Raw genomic sequence first — 22,239 nt, 5'->3', positions numbered from 1 at the left:
AGAAACGAATACAATATATACAGGTATAGGCAAAGTCAAAGTTCCCTGTGCATATAGCACCATGCCATGAAGGCACATTTATGGTGTGTGGGTCCCGCATATTTTCGATGTCTGCCATCTTGGAGGTGATGTGATCAGCACCATGCTGCAGCCGCCTTTGCCAGTCAGACTAGAATTAAAACAGGCTGGAATTTCACGAGAAATACAGTGGTGAAAGTATCTTCAACTATCTTTAACCAGGAAGAAGTTACAACTGCATGATTGTTACAAATATATCATTCCCAGGTGTGAGACAAGATTGTCAATTACATCACCCCCTTCCCATTTAAAAAAATTGAGTTGAATTCAATATGGCGGAAGTCCGCTAACCTGTTTCTATCATGACCAATTATACCCAGCCTAACTCCCTTGCTTTTTAAAGGGGATGTTAAGGTACTTTTGAATCATCCTCTAGGCCCTTATGTGTGACGTTGTCAACATGAGATCAAGAATCACACACACACACACACACACACACACACACACACACACATATGTGTGTGTGTATGTATACTGAGTATGTGTGTGTGTGTGTGTGTGTGTGTGTGTGTGTTTGTGTAAAAGTAGGTAGGTAGATGGGGCCTTTCATAATATTTTGCAGGGAGGCCCAAGATTTGTAGATCTGGTATATTCTATACCTGCTGAAGGCATGTCTTCACTTCATTCCTCACTTTACTGACCCAGCCCTCACTTAGGTCCTTAGGTTTAGTTGGGTTCAGTTCAGTTCAGGTGAGGTCAGGTTGGGTTGGACAATAGTTCTCAAACAAGAAAATGTCTTTGACATCACTGAATATTCAACCCAATCCAACCTAACCTGACTTCTTCATGTCTTGCATCACGTTCTCACTTGAGTCCTTAATTACTTCCTTCGTCACGTATGTCCTGACCATCCTGACTTACTTACTGCCTTCAGTCCTAATTTAAGTCTTCATTTCAGTCCTGACTGACTAGATGTAAGTTGAGTTAGGATTGAAATGCATGTTCATTTTCATTCCTTTAGTCAAAAAATGTATTCTATTATCTACTATACTTTTCTGAAATAAAACTGGAAATAATTATTTAAGTTATTTTAATTCTATGTAAAGTCGTGAATATTGTTAAAATTTATTATGTAATTTTTTTTTTAAATTTAGAGATGGGAAGATGCCAGACTAAAATGGAATCCTAAGAATTACAGTGGAGTGACCAAAGTTAACATGGAAACATATGATATTTGGCATCCAAATATTATACTCTATAATGAGTAAGTAGATCATCTGAACTATTAAACCGGCTTTAGACGAAAGCATTTCCTTTAACATTTTTGCTAGCATAAATGCTATGTAAATGCTTCCAAAAATCTTATAACAGATAGTACTTTACACGAAAGGATTTTATGGAACATTTCGTTTAGCTGTTTCAATTACAATGTACAATACATACAGCATGAAAGACACGTCGAGTTACACCGTCAATGCTCAGTGCACAGTGTTTACAATTGAAAAAGCTAAAATATTCTTCCATATGTGTACAGTAAACATTGTAAAGTATGTATTTAATCAGCACCATTCTTCTCTACCTAAAACCATTTAATACGAAGCGATATTCCTCTTTGTTGAATAGTTGTCGTCGTTTAAAAGTGTGAAGTGATAAGTTGTTTACATCTCACGTGACCACCATTACATTTGCACTTCTGACCATGAGGTCGCTTCTGATGGGTTATGCTATGAAAAATGCTATAGAAATAGAGCCAGTTCTATCCTTGAGAAATGCCATGAAATATGCCATGGCATCTGAAATGCCATAACATTTCTCACTTTACATGGTAGCTTTTTGGTCATGGCATAAATGTTAAGGAAAATGCTTTATGATCGTACACAACCAATTCTTTGGGTCAAGAAACTTAATTTAATATAAAATGCATCATTAAGTAACTACGTCCACCAGTGCTTGGAGTGGAAATTCCTAAGTAGGCCAAGATTCTTGCATGGTTCAACATGGGGACAATGAATTAAGGGGCATGTTTATGAAATATTTTCTTAACTGAGGTGTTGGCATTCTCCCTGTCCCCCATCCACTTGGAGCACTGATGTGTTGAGTATGTATTAGTCAGAAAGTATGTCCCCTCTCCAAACTAACTCTTAGTGTACTGAAAGTGAAATGTTTTGGTACTGGTACTCTCTGATTCACAGGCGCGTCACCTGATAATGTTCACATGAGCACGTGAACACTCATGTGTATGTTCTAAATTACGTACATATTAAATGCACACACATATATTTTCGAAATAATACTTTTTTGATGTTCGAGTATACAGACACAATTTACTCTGACACGACGTCTTTCACGTCTGATAACTTTTTTAGATAGACTGACTCCCACGGTGTTCCACGGATTGCGATGAACACAATTGCTGTGTTGTGTGTTGTGAACTGGCAGCTAAGGTGATGTTGGCCACTATAGCCCGAAAATGTTCACTGCACTGTGCGAACATTGTGGTGCAAACCCTGATCCAAGCGGCAATACTTTTTACATTCGGCACCAGGGTGCAGCATATACAAGGCATGTCTAGGAGGACTCGAAAAGATCCACGCTACATAGTTGCAACCTTCAGTGAGAAGTCGCTTAACCTGCCGGAATTTAAATTCCAGTGGGCGCTAAAATTCACGGAATAGTGACGAGCGACTTTTCATTAGAAACTAGTCTGCAGGAGTTACATAATATCTTTCAAAATTTATATGATTTGCGCATGTGCGTCTAAGGGCAATTTAGACTGTGCAACTTTCTTTAGTAATCGACGTTTTTCATGCCAAGGAAATAACTCTCACCAACTTAAATTGCAAAGGAAAGTGCCAACTACATTTACATCAAATCAACGTGCATTTTTCTGGTAACTATACTCAGAATAGTATGGTGTCGTATGGCCTAAATAGTTGTTACCGAAAAAAGTTATCAATTGATATTAGTAAATCATTTTTACTATTCTCTACGTTATTAGAATATGCTTATTGTAAAGAGCAAAATATAACTGTCAGAAAACTAGAGCTGTATTTTTGCTACACATATATTTTCTTTTTTGAAGTTAGAAAGTTGAAATAATATATGCATTTAAATTATCACAATTGAAATTAAATGCATTTTTAATGTGTATATAAATGCACATACTTTGAATAAACCTGGTGTAAGTTGTTCCCCACAGCATTTTTCAAAAATACATTTTGCATTTTTCACCAGCAAATTTGATTCAGCGATTTTTAGTCAGCGCATGTTAAAGATTTAGCAACTTCTGCGTTTCAATTGTTGGCAACACTACTGCTGTGGAAGAACTGTAAGGGGGCACGTTTGTTTTGGAAAGGTGAAGTACCGTTAGTTTTTCGGGGCAACAAAAAAGCCTATGCTCTTTGGCAGCAACAGGTAAAAGGCGGTTAGTTAGTGTCGATGTCGAGAGCAAGATATCTACTGACAAGCGGTTGTGTGAAATTATGTACACTGGCTTTCAGACGTGGGTGTGTGTGTTGTGTAGTGTTGTGTTTAGTTAAGAGTTTGAAAGAAAAGTAATTTTCGCGATTGAGCGAAGCAGAACGAACTCAAGTAAAAAGGATGGGCCCTCACCAGCCGGACCTCTACATTGTACAAGAGGTAAGTACTCCCAAATGCGTTATTAAAAAAACATTCAAAAATTACTGGTAGATGAAGTACAATTGGTTATGTGGGTTCAACATTGTGAACGTGCAATTTTGTTTTCCTTTATTGTTTGGAGGCGGCAATTCATGGACAAACACAGGACACATGATGGGTGTTTGTTATCATTTGCACATGCGACTCACTTAAAAAGAGACTGCATCTGAATTGGAACGATTCGTTTTGTGCTTTGTATAAGATCAAGGATGGTAAATATATGTTTGATTGATTTATAGTAGTGGTATTTGTGGTAGGGACAGCACCACTTACAAGTGTAGAAAGTATGAACCCCCCTCTGGCAGATTTGTCTACACTTAAAACTTGCTCAACATGCCCATATGAGCTTTTTGCTCAAGTGTGGAACCCCGTCTAATCCAAGATTTTTGTAAAAATGCCCTCGGGAATTTCTCGGAAAGTATGAACCCCCTCAGATTGATGTGCCTATACTTATAAAAGGCACTTCTGTGAGATTGTTGTCCATAAATTTGTTAAAAATATGCCCCTCTTGATGCCCACACCTAAAACTAAGCCAAGATGCTTATATGAGCCACCCACACCCACCCACACACACACTGGTTTAAGTTCAATTGGACACCAGCTTCAACTTGTATATCTAGCATTAAGATAATGTAATTCTTCTAGAATTGCTCCGTGACTCTCTCATTTCTTACATCATAAACATATGATTTTTCACCTATGAGAATGACACTACATATGGTGTCATCGGGTAAAGCCTCGTGGAATTCACAGATAATTTTAATGTTTGTTCTGTCATTTACCACAACTTGTTTTCTTTTTGAAGTGTTGATTACAAACATGGGTCTCTGTGTTTTGAATTCATCTGGTGTGTAATACATGTCAGTATTGCCTGTAGTGACTCTTTTGAAAGCCGAAAAAGCCTCATATAATTTGAGGAAATCACCCTTGGACATGTCTAAATTGTAATTTTCTCTAGGAAAAACCTCATTTCTGCCATTTTTAAGATATATGTTCTTGATGTTGCAGTTATCAAATTTGCTTGAATTTTTTTCCTGATTGTTGTGTCTCCCAGTCTGAAACAATACTACCACAAAATTAGGCATGTCGTATTGAATGCTGGAGAATGAATTTGTAGCATCAAACTCATAATATGTACCAGATGCGGGCTTCTGTACGCATTGATATGTATAAAATTGCAGAGGAATTTGTGGATTTTTTAGGATATCAGCTTTGTATTTAAGAGCATAGCTGGCCTCATATTCAACAACCGGGATTCTTAACTCCATAGTCTGAATAATGCACTTGCCCTCATCAGGTAGGGTATTGGGCAGAGCTTCCCCTGTAGGGTTTATTGCACTGTACCTCATCAAAGCATTATTATCATTGGCAGCTCTTCTAAATGTAATTCTTAACCCACCCTTCCACATAATTTCTTTGTAATCTGAGAAGAATCCTGGCAACAGGCGCATAGGGAACAGCACAGTGTGGTTCTTGGTTAATATCTTATCACCAGCTTCAAATCCACCGATTCTGTAGTATGAAGCCTCGGTTTTGGATAATTTTAATGTAGCCAAAGCCGTGGAGGTAATGCCGGGATAATCCACTCTGTTTATAACAACGCCATGCTTTCTGATCTCAATTTCAGAGAACAGATGCGGTATAAAATTGTCCACCAATCTTATATTTGAATTTGCCGGATAATCTGTTCCATCGAGCTTTACAACATTAAATTTCATGTATAGATCTGCTCTGTGGGGGTGTATAAAGCCATCCCCTACATCAAGATCAACCTCTATTTCTGTGTTGGGTTGATTTAAATTTGCAAATGTCCTCCTGTTTGGAGGGAATGATTGTAGCTCATAACTCTCAATATTTTCCATTGTATGTATTTTTATTTAAATGTTAATCTCTATGATAGCAGTTGTTGTGGCTCCAGCAAAATCAACTAATTCTTCTTTTTCATTAGTGACCATCAATTCAATGTAATTTATTCTATTATGGCACACAGGAAAATATAGTGTTGGGGATGGATTGTAGATGATGGGCTCCATGAATTCGGAATTAGGTTTGAATGTTGCAATGATGCCTGTTTGTTTGTGAGTGCCTATGCCATTTGATTTGGTGATCATACCCTCGGCCACATTACAGTGAATATTCAGAGTCTCTATGGCTAAGAATTGAGGTATATTCATAGCAGTGTGTTTGATGGCCGCTTCAAGTTTTGTGTTGTTCTCAAAGCCTAACAGCTCTCCTATAGTACCCAGATCCACTGTCTCCGTAGCAGATACAATCTCTACTCTGTGAGTGACAGAATTTTGAGTTAAAACTATACCTCTGGGTAATTGAGCATTTAGAGTGGACAGATTATACTGCCCTGGAGTGATGACAATTTTTTGATCTCCTACTGCAATTGTGTTGTTGTGGCGTGTAATATTGGGGATCAGGTACATGCCGTAAAATGCTCTGAGAGCTATTGTTTTGGGATACACTATGTCATCATGCAATTTGAGTTTCAATATTGAATTTTGGCTGGTGAGATGGAATACCCCCATGATGTTTCAGATACCACAAGGCCTTTTGAAAATTTTCAATTGATGGTTTATTTATTTGAGACATATATCTGAGAACAGATAAACACAAATGTCCGCAATTAACATCTTTGAAGTTTTGAATACGGGCATTGTTGTAATAAAGATTAGCTGAATTTAGATATTTTACTAAATTTTCAGGAGGAACACCTCCAAATGAATCAAACACAAATGCCTCATTTTTTAAATATTTAAGATAACAGATCCAGTGAGTGCCCTGATTTTTGTACTCATCCAAATTAACTATGCCACACTCTTTGTTGAGTGGTTGTTCCGGTAAAGAATCAGACATGTACACACCCCTAAAATGTTTGATGCCCAGTGGCTTGATTAAAGCTTCAATATCTTGGTTTGTAAGCGGCTCTTGTTTTTTTTAAACTTATTCATGGCTCTCTTAACACCTTTGCCTTTTTTCTCCATGGCCAGGTTATGGCGCCTCTGCTCATCTAATTCTGCCTTATTCTTCTTGGCATCTATTACTGTTTTTGCTATGGCAGCTGATCCCCCAGCCAAGCTCCCCACAGCCCCGAGAGCTGCTAAGATGGCAGGGATGGTAAATATGAAACCCCCCACATGTGATTTTTTTCTAGATTGCTGTAATTTTTTTAATTGGGGGGTACTAAGCAACAATTTCATACCATGGCCTTTTGCAAGACAAGAGCTTTTTTTCTTGCGCTGCTTTTTGGTCAAAAGACTGTCAATAGTTTTAAGAGATTTAAGACCTGCATAAGGTATTTGATACATAACACCCTTGGCCTTCATTGTAGGTTTATTATATACATATTCACAACCCCCACCCCAGTTTTTGTTTGGTGCTCATAGCTATGGTGGTTCCCAATGCTGCTATTTTTTCACTCAAAGATGCATCTTTGCTTACAAATCTACCAAATGCAGCCTCTTCTAATTTCTTGTCTGCAACATGTCTCTTGTCAAGATCAGAATGTGTATTGTATGCTATGTCATGGTCTCTACAAGCAGCATCTAGGGGATTTACACCAGGATCACCTCTGTTTAATCTATGGTCCAATTTTGTGCCGGGACCGCAATACTGATAGCCTGGAATGTGAAGTTCAAATGGCAGCTTGTTTATAATGTCATTAACCAACCCCTGACCCTCAGAAATATTCCAAAATTTAGGTGGTAGAGTATTAATAATTTTTATAAGATATCCAATCCCCTTAGTGTCATTCACTATAAAATTAGACAATTTTGTGCTTATCATGTCCATAATTCCAACCTTTTCATTGTAAAAATTGTGGTTGCCAGCATTTTCCTCCCCAGCTATCACCAATAACCTATCTACAAGTTTCCTGACATCATCAACCCACACAAATTCTTTAGGCAGGGTGTTGTATTGTTTGATTCCACTGCCAGTCTTAATTTGTGACCATATGGGCTTGATTAAATTATTGTATTTTGCCCCACTGCTCGACTTGACTCTTTTTTGTGTGGGATCATTGTTCTGGTATAGAGCATCTGATTTTATTAATATTTCTTTGTAGTGCTCATAATCTTGATCTGTATAGCTGCCAGGCCTTTTCCTAGTCATCAATTCCCACAACCCAGGTGTGCCGGGGTACTTAACAAAAGCACGTTTTTCTCCGAGACGAGATTCTGAATAAACAATCAGATCATCCCCCATAAAAGTTACTCTGAAATTGCCAATTCTATGTATGATGCTACCATCAAGCTCTGTGTCAGCATATAAGCCAAACACCTCATCTTTATTGTCTTTAGGTGTGGTTAAATATTTTTGAGCAAGAAGACCCAATTCAATAGGATCCTGAGTAGCCTCAATTCTTCGAGGAGCAACAGGACTAGGTGTATGAATACTGGAAAGTGGGGTGAATGGATAATCTAATATGTTCCTTGCAGCTACAGGTACAAGCTCTGTGATCAAATTTTGATTTTGCTCTGTAACAGTTTTGATATTCTTACCTAAATTATTAATAGCATCAATTACAGGCTGTTCTGTTTGTTTGTGTTTTTCATAAATTCCACGGTTCTCTGATTTCCATCCCTTAAATCTTTTTACAAGATAATCTCTTAACTTAAGATCATCAATGATTGGCCTTTTCATGTTTATTTATTTATGTCTCTACGTCTAGAAAATCGTTGATTTTATTTCTGTATTTGCCACTATTGGGTGTTCTTGTCATATCAATAGTGACAAACCCATAACTGTCCTGGTTCCAGCACCTGCTGCAAAACTTGGAAAAATCATTGTAGCTCAAGTCCCCACCTACATATTCATCATGTATGTGTTTGAGGTTGGTATGATCTTGATGAAACACACATATAAAATTGCTGTTGTCTCGGATCAGCTGCTTCGGTATTTTAGAAAAAGTCTGTGCCAGGTAGAAGCAATCAATGTTTTTGTGTCGGCCCTGTGTAAAGAAATTTCTAACCTTGTTTTGATTATCCAGTATAATGTCATCAAACACAACAACAGAATTATCGAGACATTCATGAAGTGGCTTAACATCTGGTTCAAAAGTGGCAATATCCAATCCATCATATAGCTTCATCAGCTGCTGATATTTTAATTGTTCCAAGCTCTTAGAAAAGACATACAAGTGCCTGTTTTTCCAGTCTAACCAGTTGGGTGCCAATAAAAAATTATCAACCATTAGTGTAGTTTTACCACAAGCAGATGGCCCAACAATAAGACATCTAATATTTTCAGGCAGCAAGTTGCCATTTCTCTTATTCTGCTGTTCAGGTTCTGGCAGCCTTTTTATAACATCCCAGGTGCTCATATTATCACTTTGTCTGCATCGATCCAGCTGTTTTCCGGATGACCTAGCCATTTGACAAATAACTTGCTGCCTTTTCTGCGGATGATTTTTTCTATGAGATATGTGTCAGGCTGTTTAGTTTTGCTGAGCTCTTGTTCATAGAATCGGCCTTTGAGAATTTCTCCTCGGTGATCCTTTATTATATAAGTGTTAAGAGTCCCGGGTTTAACTTGAACCACTGTAAATAATTCAGTGCTCCAGTTTCTTGTAAAGCCTCTTTTGAATAAGTGCTTATATTTGCTGATTCTTACTTGATCGCCCACCCTGTATTTGGCCTTTCTTGTTGTTGGCTGGTATCTAGGATAATAAACAGTCCTGATCAATTTTTGCTCATCAGATGAAGTTACTTCAGAGGGTTTCATGTTGATTGTGGAATGGACCGAGTTGTTATATTTATGTAGAAGTTCTGGAAGAATATTAATCCATTTATAATTACCTTGGAGTGTAAATTGTTTATACATAAGATTTTTTAAGGTTCTGTTGAATCTCTCTACAATTGAGGCCTTGAGATCACTGTAACTCGAGTAATGTTTTATTGCCTGGCTTTTAATAAATTGTTGGAACACAGAATTATAAAATTCTTTGCCATTATCTGTTTGCAAATAGCGCGGTGATCTTCCACTCTGATTGATGATTGTCCTGATGGCTTCTGTAACACATTTTCCAGTCTTGGATTTGAGTGGCACAGCCCAGGCAAATTTTGAAAATGTATCTATTACAGTGAGTAGATACTTGTAGCCCTTGTTGATTTTGTCTAAGTTTTTCAACTGTCCACTTGACAACTCAATCAAGTCGCTCTGCCATAAATCATCTATGCCTTTTGTAACTACTGGGAGTCTCTTATAATTATGTCTGGCTTGTCTGTGTAATTCATCAACAATAATTTGTCTAGACATAATATGTAAACAAGAATATTGCAACTATAGGGTGTTCAGCAGCTGAAACTGCAGGATTTTCTAAATATAATTTGTCCCCTATTTGTATTTTAAATTCCAGAGAGCCATCATCTTCAGTATAGGCTGTTTCTAATGTATTGGGATCTGTAAAATCCTCTAACTCTACACTGGTGATTTTTACTTTGTTCTCAGCATTTGTTATTGATAATGTGGGGTAGTGGTGTGCCTGTGGCTGATGCCAATATTTGATCTTGATTGGTCTCAGTGTGCCCCCAACAAAAAACTGGTAATAAAATTGTGCAGGGGACAGCATATATATTTTGCCACCTGGTGTAAATGGAGAATCATATTCTTTGTTGGGGATGCTGTACAATTCAAGAATTACTGTATGTTTTGGATTCTCGATTATGCCTGTTATTTCTTTTTCTGCTGTAAGCAATCTGCTTGTTACAGATTCAAGATGCTCATTGATAGTCCTAACAACATCATCATGGCCTGGCTTTATTTTTATGTCCACAACAAGTTTCTTGTATTGTTGCACAATCTCTTGTAGCTGGGTGGCAAAAACAGACAGAGCATTTGCTTGATTGGATTCCATGGTCCCTAGCTGTTGCTTGATATTAGCTACAATTTGTTGCAAATTTTCAACAACTGCCAATTTTGAATTTTGAGCAGTAAGATCATAGACCTGTCTTCTGATATCCTCAAACAGGGCATGCAGTTCATTAATATGTTGATTGGTTGGTAAAGTGGCCACTGTCTGAGTGAGTTGTTTGATCTCTGCTTGGATATTCTTGATATCTTCTGATTTCAATATGCGATTCACAGCCCTCTTAATATTTTTAAGTTCCTGTGATGTGGGAAGATTTGATACAGTATTTTGCAAAAATTCAAGTGCCAATTTCACATTGTTTAATTCAGAAGCATCAGCCACATTTTGCATAGCATTTTGGAGCAGGGCTATATCTGCCTGAGAGGGTGTGGATTGTTGTAAAATTTCAAGTTTTGTTTGGATATCATCTATCAAGTGATGAAAATGAGATAGTTCAGATTCAGTGTTGAGGTTTTCAAGCTTTGTGATTTGTTGCTGGACACTGACAAGGGTATCTACAATTCCAGGCAATCAGGATTCTAGTACATTTGCCAAATCACTTTGCACTGCTGCTATTGTACCTTCAAGATGGGTTATGGTACTTTGAATTTTTCCAAAATCTTCATATGTTTCAAGTTGCAGCTTAATATTTGCAACACTCCGAGTTATTGCATTCAAAGCATCAGAAGATGGCAAATTGTTCATAAAATTTTCAAGTGTCTCAATTTTTTCTTTAACCTCGGCTATGGCATTGTGCAGAGGATCCAGATTAGGTATTTGGAGTGATTGAATCTGTTCTTTTAGAGTGGAAATCACTAGATCAAAATCTTCTTGTGATTTTATGCTTTTGACAATTGTTTGGAGCTGTGTCTGGACATTATTTATTTGCTCTTCCAATTGCTGTTTCAATTGCTCAGAGTTGGTAGCCTGGGTCTTAAATTTGGCTTGAAGAGCTGCTACAGCTTCTTCTAAACTTTGAAAATTATCCAATGTGGCCAGATCAGTATATTTTTGAAGCAGCAATTTGAGTTCAGAATCAATTTTAAGAAGAGGGTCCATGCATTGTGATTGCAAATTTGTAATTTCTAATTGAAGACTGGCATTGAGTGTGGTTTGTAAAGCTTGTAAATCACTTCTTAATTTCTTGACTCTGACATCAAGCATCAGAATCTCATCACTGTGATCTTCATGCCTTGTATGGCCAAATATATCATTAGGCATTTTTGTTTTAGTGGTTATTTATTATAGAGTATCTGATTCTTAATTCTATAAAAAAAGGTATAAGCTTGTCATATGACCCAGGGACCTCAATATATAAGCAGTCACCAGCAGAAACAGTATATACAGTGCCAGAAATCATGTTTGAGTGCTTAATTCTATAAATATTTCTCCCCACTGAAATCTTGACATCACCCTCAGGGGTTGTAATAAATTGCAATTGACCACCTATAGGTAATTGGTAATGATTTAAATTATTGTTAAATATGTACAATATTTTACCTGTTTCATCATCAACATCTGTAAGTATGCTGTTCAGATGAATAATTAACAAGCCACTCAGTTTAGACAGCATATCAGAAGAGGGTTGTGGTGTTGGCAGATCCATAATAGCCTGTTTTTTGAACCCAAATAAGTTCATAGGCATGTTTATTTATTTCAAATCATGCTCTGTAATTGGGCATTGATTTCCATTTTTCAAATCACAATGACCCCATGGTAGAGTATGTATGCCACATGATAAAATGCATCTCTTATCATCATGTGGGTCCAGGGCCACTTTTCTTACAATATTTGAAGTCAGCAAGTGATCCACACTCTGAATTCTGGATTCTGATGTTTTGATTGAATTCTGGGATTTGAGGCAATTTTCATAATCTTCAAATTGGAGATCTTTTTCAACAGTCACTCTGCCAATACCCTTGGCCTTTTTGGCAACTGCACTACATGTTTTAAAACTGTACACCTTGGCACTTAACCCAGCAAATTTCACAATAACATCACCAAGTGTCTCATCTTTTAACTTGCCAGGCACCTTTTTGTTGTGGGGTTGAATTATTGTATGTTCACTGGTATCAAAGTATTGAAACAATTCAGGCTGTGACATATCTTGATAAACATCTTCTGTTTTAATGTCAAGAATAAAACTATCCGTATCCATGTACATCAGTTTTACACGATCACCATAAAAAGGTTTCAACACATCATAATACAATGTTAACATATGTAATTTGGACAATTCCAATATTGCAGCCCCTTCATAAATAGGTTTATCAAACTTGATCTTTGTTTTCTTCATGTTGAAAAGTGCCATGTGCTCATCATAAATTCTTCTATAATTGAAATTAGGCTTTGCAACCAATTTTTTGCTCCGGCTGGGGTCGGTAATTATTTTAACATCGGTATGTTTTCTGACATTTTCAATAGTTTTGCCATATACAGAATTCACCATCAATTTAAACAAGCCCTTATCAAATTGGCTCTTTGCAGATGTTCGAAGCTCCGTGTTTGTATCAATGTATGGTTTCAACCATCTTGAGTGCCTGAACCTTAAGACTTTTCCAATTTTGGTCACTTGAACACCATGTTTCATCAGGAACTGGAGGTTTTTGTAATATGTAACATAACCTTGTTTCGGCTCCAGAGTCATCATGAGCTTCTTCTGTTTAGAGCCAGGTGAGCACTGAACCTCGGGAATTGGGGGCAGATCAGAAAATTTATTGTGCAAATCATCAGGAATTATCAGATCAGCCTCTAAGAATAGGCCATAGTCACTGTCATCAAAGTCCTGAAGATCCTCAATATTGAAATCTTCAACCCACTCAAGCCCTGCATAAGGCAGTTTTTGCATCATGGCATAACCATAGAGGCTGTTTGCATCTACATACAGTATAAAATTTGATGGCCGTGCTGGATCATAATCAGGCATATATTTGTTATTTGCTCTGGCATATCTCTGGGAACATTGCACCATCCCTCCTCTTATACCTTTCTCCATAAACAGATACATATCTTGATCGTGGATCAGATCCAATTGCTTTTTGGTGTTGAAAAACATTGCAGCCCATGCTAGGCCCGGGGCACTGAAAAAATACACTGGGTCCAGTTTATAATTTTGCATGGAAGATTTTCTGAATGCCTGTATTACATCAGCTAAGAGGGTCACATCAAGTTTCAAATAAGCCATGTGATAATCACCAAATGTCTTGCATTTTAATTTGTTCCACATCAAGTGGGCATGGTGATAATCTTCATCAGTAATTCCAGATCCTCTGATTTTGCTGTAAAACTCTTGTTGTGGTGGCAGGGAACACTCATCAAATTTAGAAAAATCTGTCACATAGTCATATGGATATACACCCTTCCGCCTAATTAATTTCAGGTCCAGATTTGGAAACGAGGCACGTGTGATTTTGAATTGATCATCAGATAATTGATTTGCCAGTGTAGCCAGGCTAGCAGGTAAAAATCTGTAAGAATCAAGAAATCTTATGTGAATAGAAACACCATCAACTTTAATTATCTTGCTAATAGATATATATTTCTCATCATTTTCAGCTAAAATATTTAAATTCTGCTTGTCAAACCCCTCGTACCTGATCAGATGATGGAAATCATAATTGGATGCTCCATGGCAAAATATGGGGATAAATCTTGGTCTCTTGATCTGAATATTGCAGCTATTACACAGGGCCATTAAGAATTTACCATCTGTATGAGAATGGTGTTTCACCTTGATATTTGTATCTGAAAATTCAGAATCACATACCGGGCATTTTTCTGCATTGTTGAAATCCTCAATCTGTTTCTCTGTTAAAGGCAACATAGGTTTTGATTTTAATAAGATGTTAGATGCTATGTCACGGCACTCATTTTCTATTCTATGTGCAAATATTTTGATGGCATCTGGTCCCATGTATAAGTGTGGTTCACTAGCTACACCATCCCGTATAACTATATAACAAAAGCTGGAAGGTTCATGTAGCTGGTATGGTGTAATTGAAGATTCTTCAGGATCTGGATTGCAGAATGCAAGAGGTTTGAGGTTTGATTCAAAATCACAGACAATATATGCTGGGTGTTCCGACAGGGCTTCAAACTTTTTGAATTTGCAATTTTCACTTGGATTGGGCATCACCATATGAACAGGTTTATGGTTGCCACAGTATTTCAGATGCTCAATTAACTTGTTTTTAGCAATTTCTGCATTTTCTTCCCGAACCCCATTCACCATTTTTCTACCATCAAAAACAGTTAAACATCTTCTGCACAACTTGAATATTGTCTTAGATTTGTCTAGTTGTTTTCTGACTAAAGCTTCAAGATTATGTATCAGAGTGTAATGATATGTGCCATCCTTTTCAATTAAGAGCAGATCAATCGGAACAGCAGAATCATCATCAAATGTACTGATTCTGAGAGGTTCTATCGAGCAATTGCCAGTGGAACAAATAAATACATTAATAGATAATTGTTTGCCATTGATATGCTTGGCCCTTTTTTCAAATTTATAAATATTCTGAACAGACATTGGATATTCTAAACCCTCCATTGCTTCATCAAAATCATGTTCATGTTGTTTGTAATAATTTATTCTCTGAGGATTCCTTGAAACTGGAAACAAAGCAGCTAAAATACACCACAAAAAGCATTTCTCATCATTATTTTTTATATTAACCACGGCTTGTTTGTTTTTAATATTGGCAGGTAATGGCAGATATGTAGAACCTTGTAATGGGCTGAATTCAGAAATATTAATATATAACTTGTGTGGAGAGCCGCATAGGCTCCATCCAGACTCTTTTGCTGCAAATTCAGAGTGTTTCATATTCAATTGATCTATCAACCTGCTTATTATTCTGTCCGAATTTGTATTTGAATATACCGGTACAGTTTCTGTTAAGTGGGGATGTATAAATTTTGTGCCATTTGGTTTCTTATATTGAGTATACAATTTGAGGGACAGCTTATAAGAGCCATTTTGTGCATTTAGAATTGCCTGTATATCAGGTTTTTTACTGTTCAAAAAATTCTTAATGCCACATCTTGGCTCTGATACAAACCGATAATCCCTAAGTTGGGCATTAAAACTGCTATGGATAGGTTCATAGCGTGGCTGCTTTGCTGCTCTGGCATTAACAGGTGCTTCATGCTTCCTTTTCAGACCAGATGGTTGTGTTGATGACTGTACAGAGCAAGTATCTTTATGTATATATGTGAAGTATTGCATGTTGTATTTTCTATTGCATTTGGGGCAAATTTTTGTGGGAGTTCTGTATTTGTCTGGATTACAAATTTTTTGATGCTTGGCCCAATTGGGGCTGGATATATTTTTATTGCATTGATTACAATATTTTTGACTTGGCATTTTTGTTGTTGTTTATTATATACAATTTCTTGGGATTCAATTCAAAACTTTATATTGAATAAAAAATAACAGTTGGGTTCAGTACTGTGCTTTGTGTGTATGTGTGTATGTGTGTTTACACTTAATATTTTTGGCTTTGGTATTTATATAAAATTTCTTGGGAATCAAATCAAAATTCTATGCTTAATCAGTTGGGTTCAGTACAGACAAAAAAACTGCATAGCTCTATGTCAATTAGTTCTTGAGATATTGTATTTAGGAACCACTTTGGCCCCCCTGCCAAAAATTGGCTTTTATTGTATCAGTGTTGTCTCTATGACCTTACTTGGGTTATTCCAGTGCAGACAAAAAAAACTGCATAGCTCTATGTCAATTAGTTCTTGAGATATTAATTATTTTGTATTTAGGAACCACTTTGGCCCCCCTGCCAAAAATTGGCTTTTATTGTATCAGTGTATATTGTCTCTATGACCTTACTTGGGTTATTCCGCCAAATTATATGCTTCAAGTCTCCTATACTTTGGTGGAGCCTGTTCAGGTTCTGCCCCCCACTTGTGGGTTCCACTGCCGATCCAGCAATGGTGAAGAATCTGCACTGTGCCCTGGCTTATATAGATTTACAGAGCCAATAGAAACACTGCTTATTTAAACGTAACACATAAACACATTATGTCATAAGCAACCAATCAGAAAACACCACATAATCACATTATGTCATAACCATTTAATCAATTAATATTGCACAACATGATGCAATAGAAGTGTGCCGGGAAGTAAATATGTATGGATGTGGGTGGGTGGGTGTGTTGGGGGTGGGTATGGGTGTGTGTGGGTGGGTGGGGGTGTGTTGGGGGTGTGTGGGGGTGGGTTGGGGGTGGGTGGGGGTGTGTTGGGGGTGTGTGGGGGTGCATTCAGAAACATGAACTCTTCTCTAATATTTTGATGAAGTACTTTCTTCTGGGCGTACATCCCGTTTTTCTGCTGAGCGTACACGCAATCCATACCGCAGCGCCATGCCTCCCGGCGGGGCGGCGGAATTCTCCGGAACTAATCAATTTTGTAAAGGATCGCTGCGCCGCTCCAAGTATTGATCCTCCTGCCCCATCCTACAGCGCCATGCCCCAGCGCGGCACTCTCTGGAACTAATCGATGTCAATAAGACTGCTGATAGAACTGCCGGAGCTCTGCTAATAAAACTCAGGAGGCAATAGAACTACCGCTCCAAATATTGATCCTACTGCTGCCGCTACCAGCACCGCGCTGCGGGGATCTGAGGAACTTGCTCAAGTATTAACCCCACCTCGGTACTGGCAGCACCGCACCGCGGGAATCTGAGGAACTGCTCCAACAAGTATTAATCCGGCAATAAAACTGGGAGCTGTTGAGAACTTAGGTCAGAAGATATTGGTTCCCCCGGCGGGCAGGCAGTTCTCAACAGGGGTAACTTGAAATTTTGTATACATATTCTACTCGAGATTCTCTATATTTTATGTCTCTATAATTTTTATAAATAGAATTTTCTGAAAAATACAATATTAACAAAATTTTGAAATCTATACATGCTAGGGCACTATAACAGTTACTATACTTAAGATATCATACAATATCAAGAGGGGCATATTTTTAACAAATTTATGGACAACAATCTCACAGAAGTGCCTTTTATAAGTATAGGCACATCAATCTGAGGGGGGTTCATACTTTCTGAGAAATTCCCGAGGGCATTTTTACAAAAATCTTGGATTAGAGGGGGGTTCCACACTTGAACAAAAAGCTCATATGGGCATGTTGAGTTAGTTTTAAGTGTAAGCAAATCTGCTTGAGGGGGGTTCATACTTTCTACACTTGTAAGTGGTGCTGTCCCTACCACAAATACCACTACTATTTATTTATTGCTTTAAGTCCACTTTATGCACAGTAAGGCTAATCGGGACTGGACCTAGTTTTAAGTGGGATCCAAACCACTGTGTGCCTCCACCGGGTTTCAAACCCGGGACACCTCGATCACAAGGTGACAATGGGTAAATATATTAATGACAATGACGAACAGATGTTACTATACGCTTTAAATCGGTGGTTCCCAAAGTGTGTGCCGCTGCACCCTGTGGCACCGTGATTAGCTTACAGGGGCGCTACAAAATTTTCCAATATTTCCACTGAATCGTTAGTCAATGCTATGAATGTTTCAAATATCTGCTTATTTAGTACTTTTTTTTTACATATAAAATGTTTCTGAATTTGAAATACGTGTTTAATTTTTAACTTAAGACAAGCAATCTTACAAGTAACTGAGTGTTGCAAGTGTTAGAGAGGGCTACATTCTCGGTGCCACGGTAAAGTCTTGAAAAAACTAAGGGAGCCGTGAAGCAAACAAGTTTGGGAACCCTTGCTTTAAATGCTCGAAAATCAATCTCTCTCTGAACCATGGCTAGGAGGAAAAATACGAAACACTAGGAAAGAAGAAATACAAGCAATGTCACATTGACTGATACTTCAATCACAAGCATCACAACCTAGTTATTGTGGGCGGGGTGAGGGGACATTCAGTACAATACCCAAATATCTTATATCTTCTTCTTATTTCTTATAAGGTGCTACAGCTCTTTATGGGCTTTGGCCTGCTCAATTACATCCTTCCACTCTTCTCTACTCAACACACATTTCTTCCAGTTCTGTATCCTCAGTTTTCTTATGTAATTTCTGACATCGTCTATCCATCTGGTTTTGGGCCTTCCTTGTGATCTTGTAGCAACAGGTCTCCAATTGTAAATTTGTTTCACAATTCTTTCTTCGGGCATTCTTTCAATATGACCCAACCAGCTAAATCTTTGTGTTTTGATAAATCTTCTTATATTCTTACTCTTTATTAATATTTCAAGCTCTTCGTTTGTTTTTATTCGCCATATATTATTAGATTGTCTCGTTGGGCCATATATTTTCCTTAATATCTTTCTTTCAAATATCATTAGTTTTCGAATTATATCTTCTTTCAGCACCCAGGTTTCACACCCATATGTAACCACAGGTCTTATTATGGATTTATACAGCTTTAATTTTATTTTTCTGGTAACTAGTTTGGATTGGAATATCCTCTTATTTGCATAAAATGCTCTGTTTCCAGCTGCAATCCTTTCTTTAATTTCTTCTTCGATTTCATTGTTTCCATTTACTATTGACCCGAGATATTTAAATGACTGTACCTGCTCTATGTGCATTGTATCAATATCCTCTTTTTGTTGTTGGATTTTTCTTCTTGTACACCTCATATATTTTGTCTTTTTTTCGTTCACCATTAATCCATATTTCATTGCCTGTTGCTTTAGTTTCACTAGTGAGTCCACCATTGATTGCTTAGTTCTTGTAGTAATTACTATATCGTCTGCATATGCACAGACCTGTCTTAATCTTGTTGAAATGTTTCCTCTGATTTCCAACTTCTGAATTATTTCATCCATGACTATGCTAAATAAAATTGCTGATAATGGGTCTCCTTGTTTTACTCATTTTATAGGTTTGTCGCGTGTTACTCACAAATCCAGAATATAGAAAAGGAAAGTTAAAAATTGTACTTACGTATGTGAGTACTCACATACGTAAGTACAATTTTTAACTTTCCTTTTCTATATTCTTGTTTTACTCCTCTATTTATTGCAAATTTCTGACTAAAATCATTGTTTCCTTTTACTACTGCTGTAGTGTTTTGTAATGTCATCTTTATTAATCTTATTAGTTTGTTTGGAACATTAATTTTCCTTAGACATGTAGGAATTATATTTCTATTTACTGAGTCAAATGCTTGCATAAAATCGATAAATATGTTATGCAATTCGATATTATATTCATAACATTTTTCATATATTTGTTGCAGTATGAATATATTGTCAACTGTAGATCTATTTGGTCTAAATCCCATTTGATATTCGCCCAATTTGTTTTCTGTAATTTCGGAGATTCTATTTTGTAGAAGAATTGCAAAGATTTTGTATGCGACATTCAAAAACGTAATTGGTCTGTAGTTATTACACTTCAACCTGTCTCCTTTTTTAAAAAATGGGCAAATGATACCATGTAACCATTCTCTTGGCATTTCCTCTTTATTCCATATGTTGAGTATCAAATTATAAATTTTATTCCTTATCATATAACCTCCATGTCTTATCAGTTCTGCTGTGATATTATCTGAACCAGGTGATTTATTCATTTTTAAGGATTTTATGATTTTATTTACCTCCTCATATGTTGGTATTGGAGTTTCAGTATACTTTTCCAATTCTTCGGATATTTCATCTTCAGACGGTAATTTAATAATTCCTGAAAGTACTCTTTCCAACGGAGTAATACTTTTTCTTTCTCAGATATTAATTCTCCAGATGCATCTTTACATAATGAAGTTGCATGACTGTAGTTCCCTACATGAGAACTACAAAAATTTCTTGAATCCTTTCTTCTATGGTATTCCTCAATCTCTTTGATTTTATCATTTATCCATTCTTTTTTCTTCTTTCTGCGTACATTGTTGGCAATTCTCCTTTTTCTCTCATACTCTTCACAATTTGCCCTTCTGTGTCTCTGAAAACATCTTTGCCGTGCAGCATTTTTCTGATTTATTACCATTTTACATTCATTATCCCACCATTAATAATAATAATAATAATAATATCGTCTTTATTGAGAGGGCGTGTTTCGGCCTCGCGGGCCGTTCTTACAACAAACCCTTAAAAAAAAAAAACACACATATTACAATTGACACTTTAACACTTCCTGAAAATCATTATTGCAGTAGAAAGAATAAAAGTAAAAAATAAAAATAAAACATTCATACCTATAATGTAAAACAATTAATGTACTGAAGGTACAGACTTAAATCTAAAACCACAATTAGAATAGAATTATTACAGCTAATACTAAAACCAATGCCTCATTCCCATTCATTACAGGAAAGACAAATCCAGACACTATATTCATTCACCATTCATTCCTTGGTTTTCCATCTTGCTTTTGTATTACTTCAGTTGCTGTTTTCAGAATGACTTCTTTGAGTTGTTTCCAATCTTCATTTATATCTTGGGTATCAATAAAGTTTTCCAAATTTTGGCTCATTTTTTTTCTATATTGTTTCAGAATTGCTTTACTATGCATATTGCTTTTATTCCATTTTATCTGTTGTCTTGGAATACTTTTTCGTACAGGTATTAATTTCTGTTTAATTACTACCTTGACCAAAAAATGATCCGAATCACAATTCAGACCCCTCATTGTTTTTACATCCCGCACCATTTCCTTTTTATGTTCGTTTACTAAAACATGGTCAATTTGGTTGGTAGTTTTCCCATCTGGGGACACCTTTATGTATCTTTTTATGTTCATACTGTGTACTCATTACAGTCATATTATTTGCAATAGCATAGTTGCAGACTAATTCTCCATTATTATTGGTTATCTCATGCAATGTATGTTTACCTGTTACTTCTTTACATGCATCCTCTTTTCCTATTTTTGCATTTAAATCTCCCAACAGGACTATCAGGTCATGTCTCGGGGTTTTATCTTGCACTACTTGTAGTTCTTCATAAAACTTATCTTTAATGTCATCATCTTTCTCTTCTGTTGGAGCATACACGTTTATAAATGTCACATTACAGAACCTTCCCTTCACTCTAAGTTTAGATATTCTTTCACTACACGGTTCAAACCCTAGTACATGTTTTACCATTTCTCTCTTTACTAGGAATCCAGTTCCGTGCTGACCCGTAGTTTCTTTACAACTGTAATACACAGAGTATTTGTCTTTCTTAATTTCTCCTTGCCCTTTCCATCTTACTTCCTGTAATGCGACTATCTGCAACTTTGTTGCTAAGACTTGGTCAGCTATTTCTTGCATTTTTCCCGGTTTCAGCATAGTCATGATATTCCATGTTCCTACACAGATTATATCTTTCTTATTCCTTTTCATATGCCTAGGTCGTTTTCCATTAATCCATCTGGCTTTCTGTAATTGAGCTCTTTTAGCGGAAGGTTATTTTTATGAGACCAGGGTGCTGGCCTAGTGCTCAATCCCCATTTCTTTGGAGGACCAGGATTTTCTGTTAGGGTTTACTCCCTTAGCTGATAACACCCAGTTTAGGTGCTGGATACTCGCCTTCACCCTTCTCCGTCTGCTACAGCATCGGCCCGCCGAAGCGGGCCGTATGATCTTTTTTGCTGCATTGCCCAGGGGTCACGCGGCTAACAGCCTTCGGGGATGTGGAGGTAGGATTTGTTGGTAGTATTGGTAGTTGTTATACCCAATGGCGTTCCTCAGTATTTACAGAGTGCTCATATC

At 37.0% G+C, this 22,239-nt stretch overlaps 1 protein-coding gene across 1 annotated transcript in view; it reads left to right on the top strand.

Moving 5' to 3' along the window:
* Positions 1-22,239, top strand: part of LOC145994601 (acetylcholine receptor subunit alpha-1-A-like) — a 57,280-nt gene that overhangs the window by 16,937 nt on the left and 18,104 nt on the right. The window contains exon 5 of the mRNA XM_083130643.1: positions 1,173-1,282. Coding sequence (XP_082986769.1) covers positions 1,173-1,282 — 110 coding nt within the window. The remainder of the gene's footprint in view (positions 1-1,172; positions 1,283-22,239) is intronic.

Source organism: Lepisma saccharinum, chromosome 11 (genome assembly GCF_977018435.1).
Source record: "Lepisma saccharinum chromosome 11, izLepSacc3.1, whole genome shotgun sequence".
Taxonomy (NCBI): domain Eukaryota; kingdom Metazoa; phylum Arthropoda; class Insecta; order Zygentoma; family Lepismatidae; genus Lepisma; species Lepisma saccharinum.
This window is presented reverse-complemented; position numbering and strand designations above follow the sequence as displayed.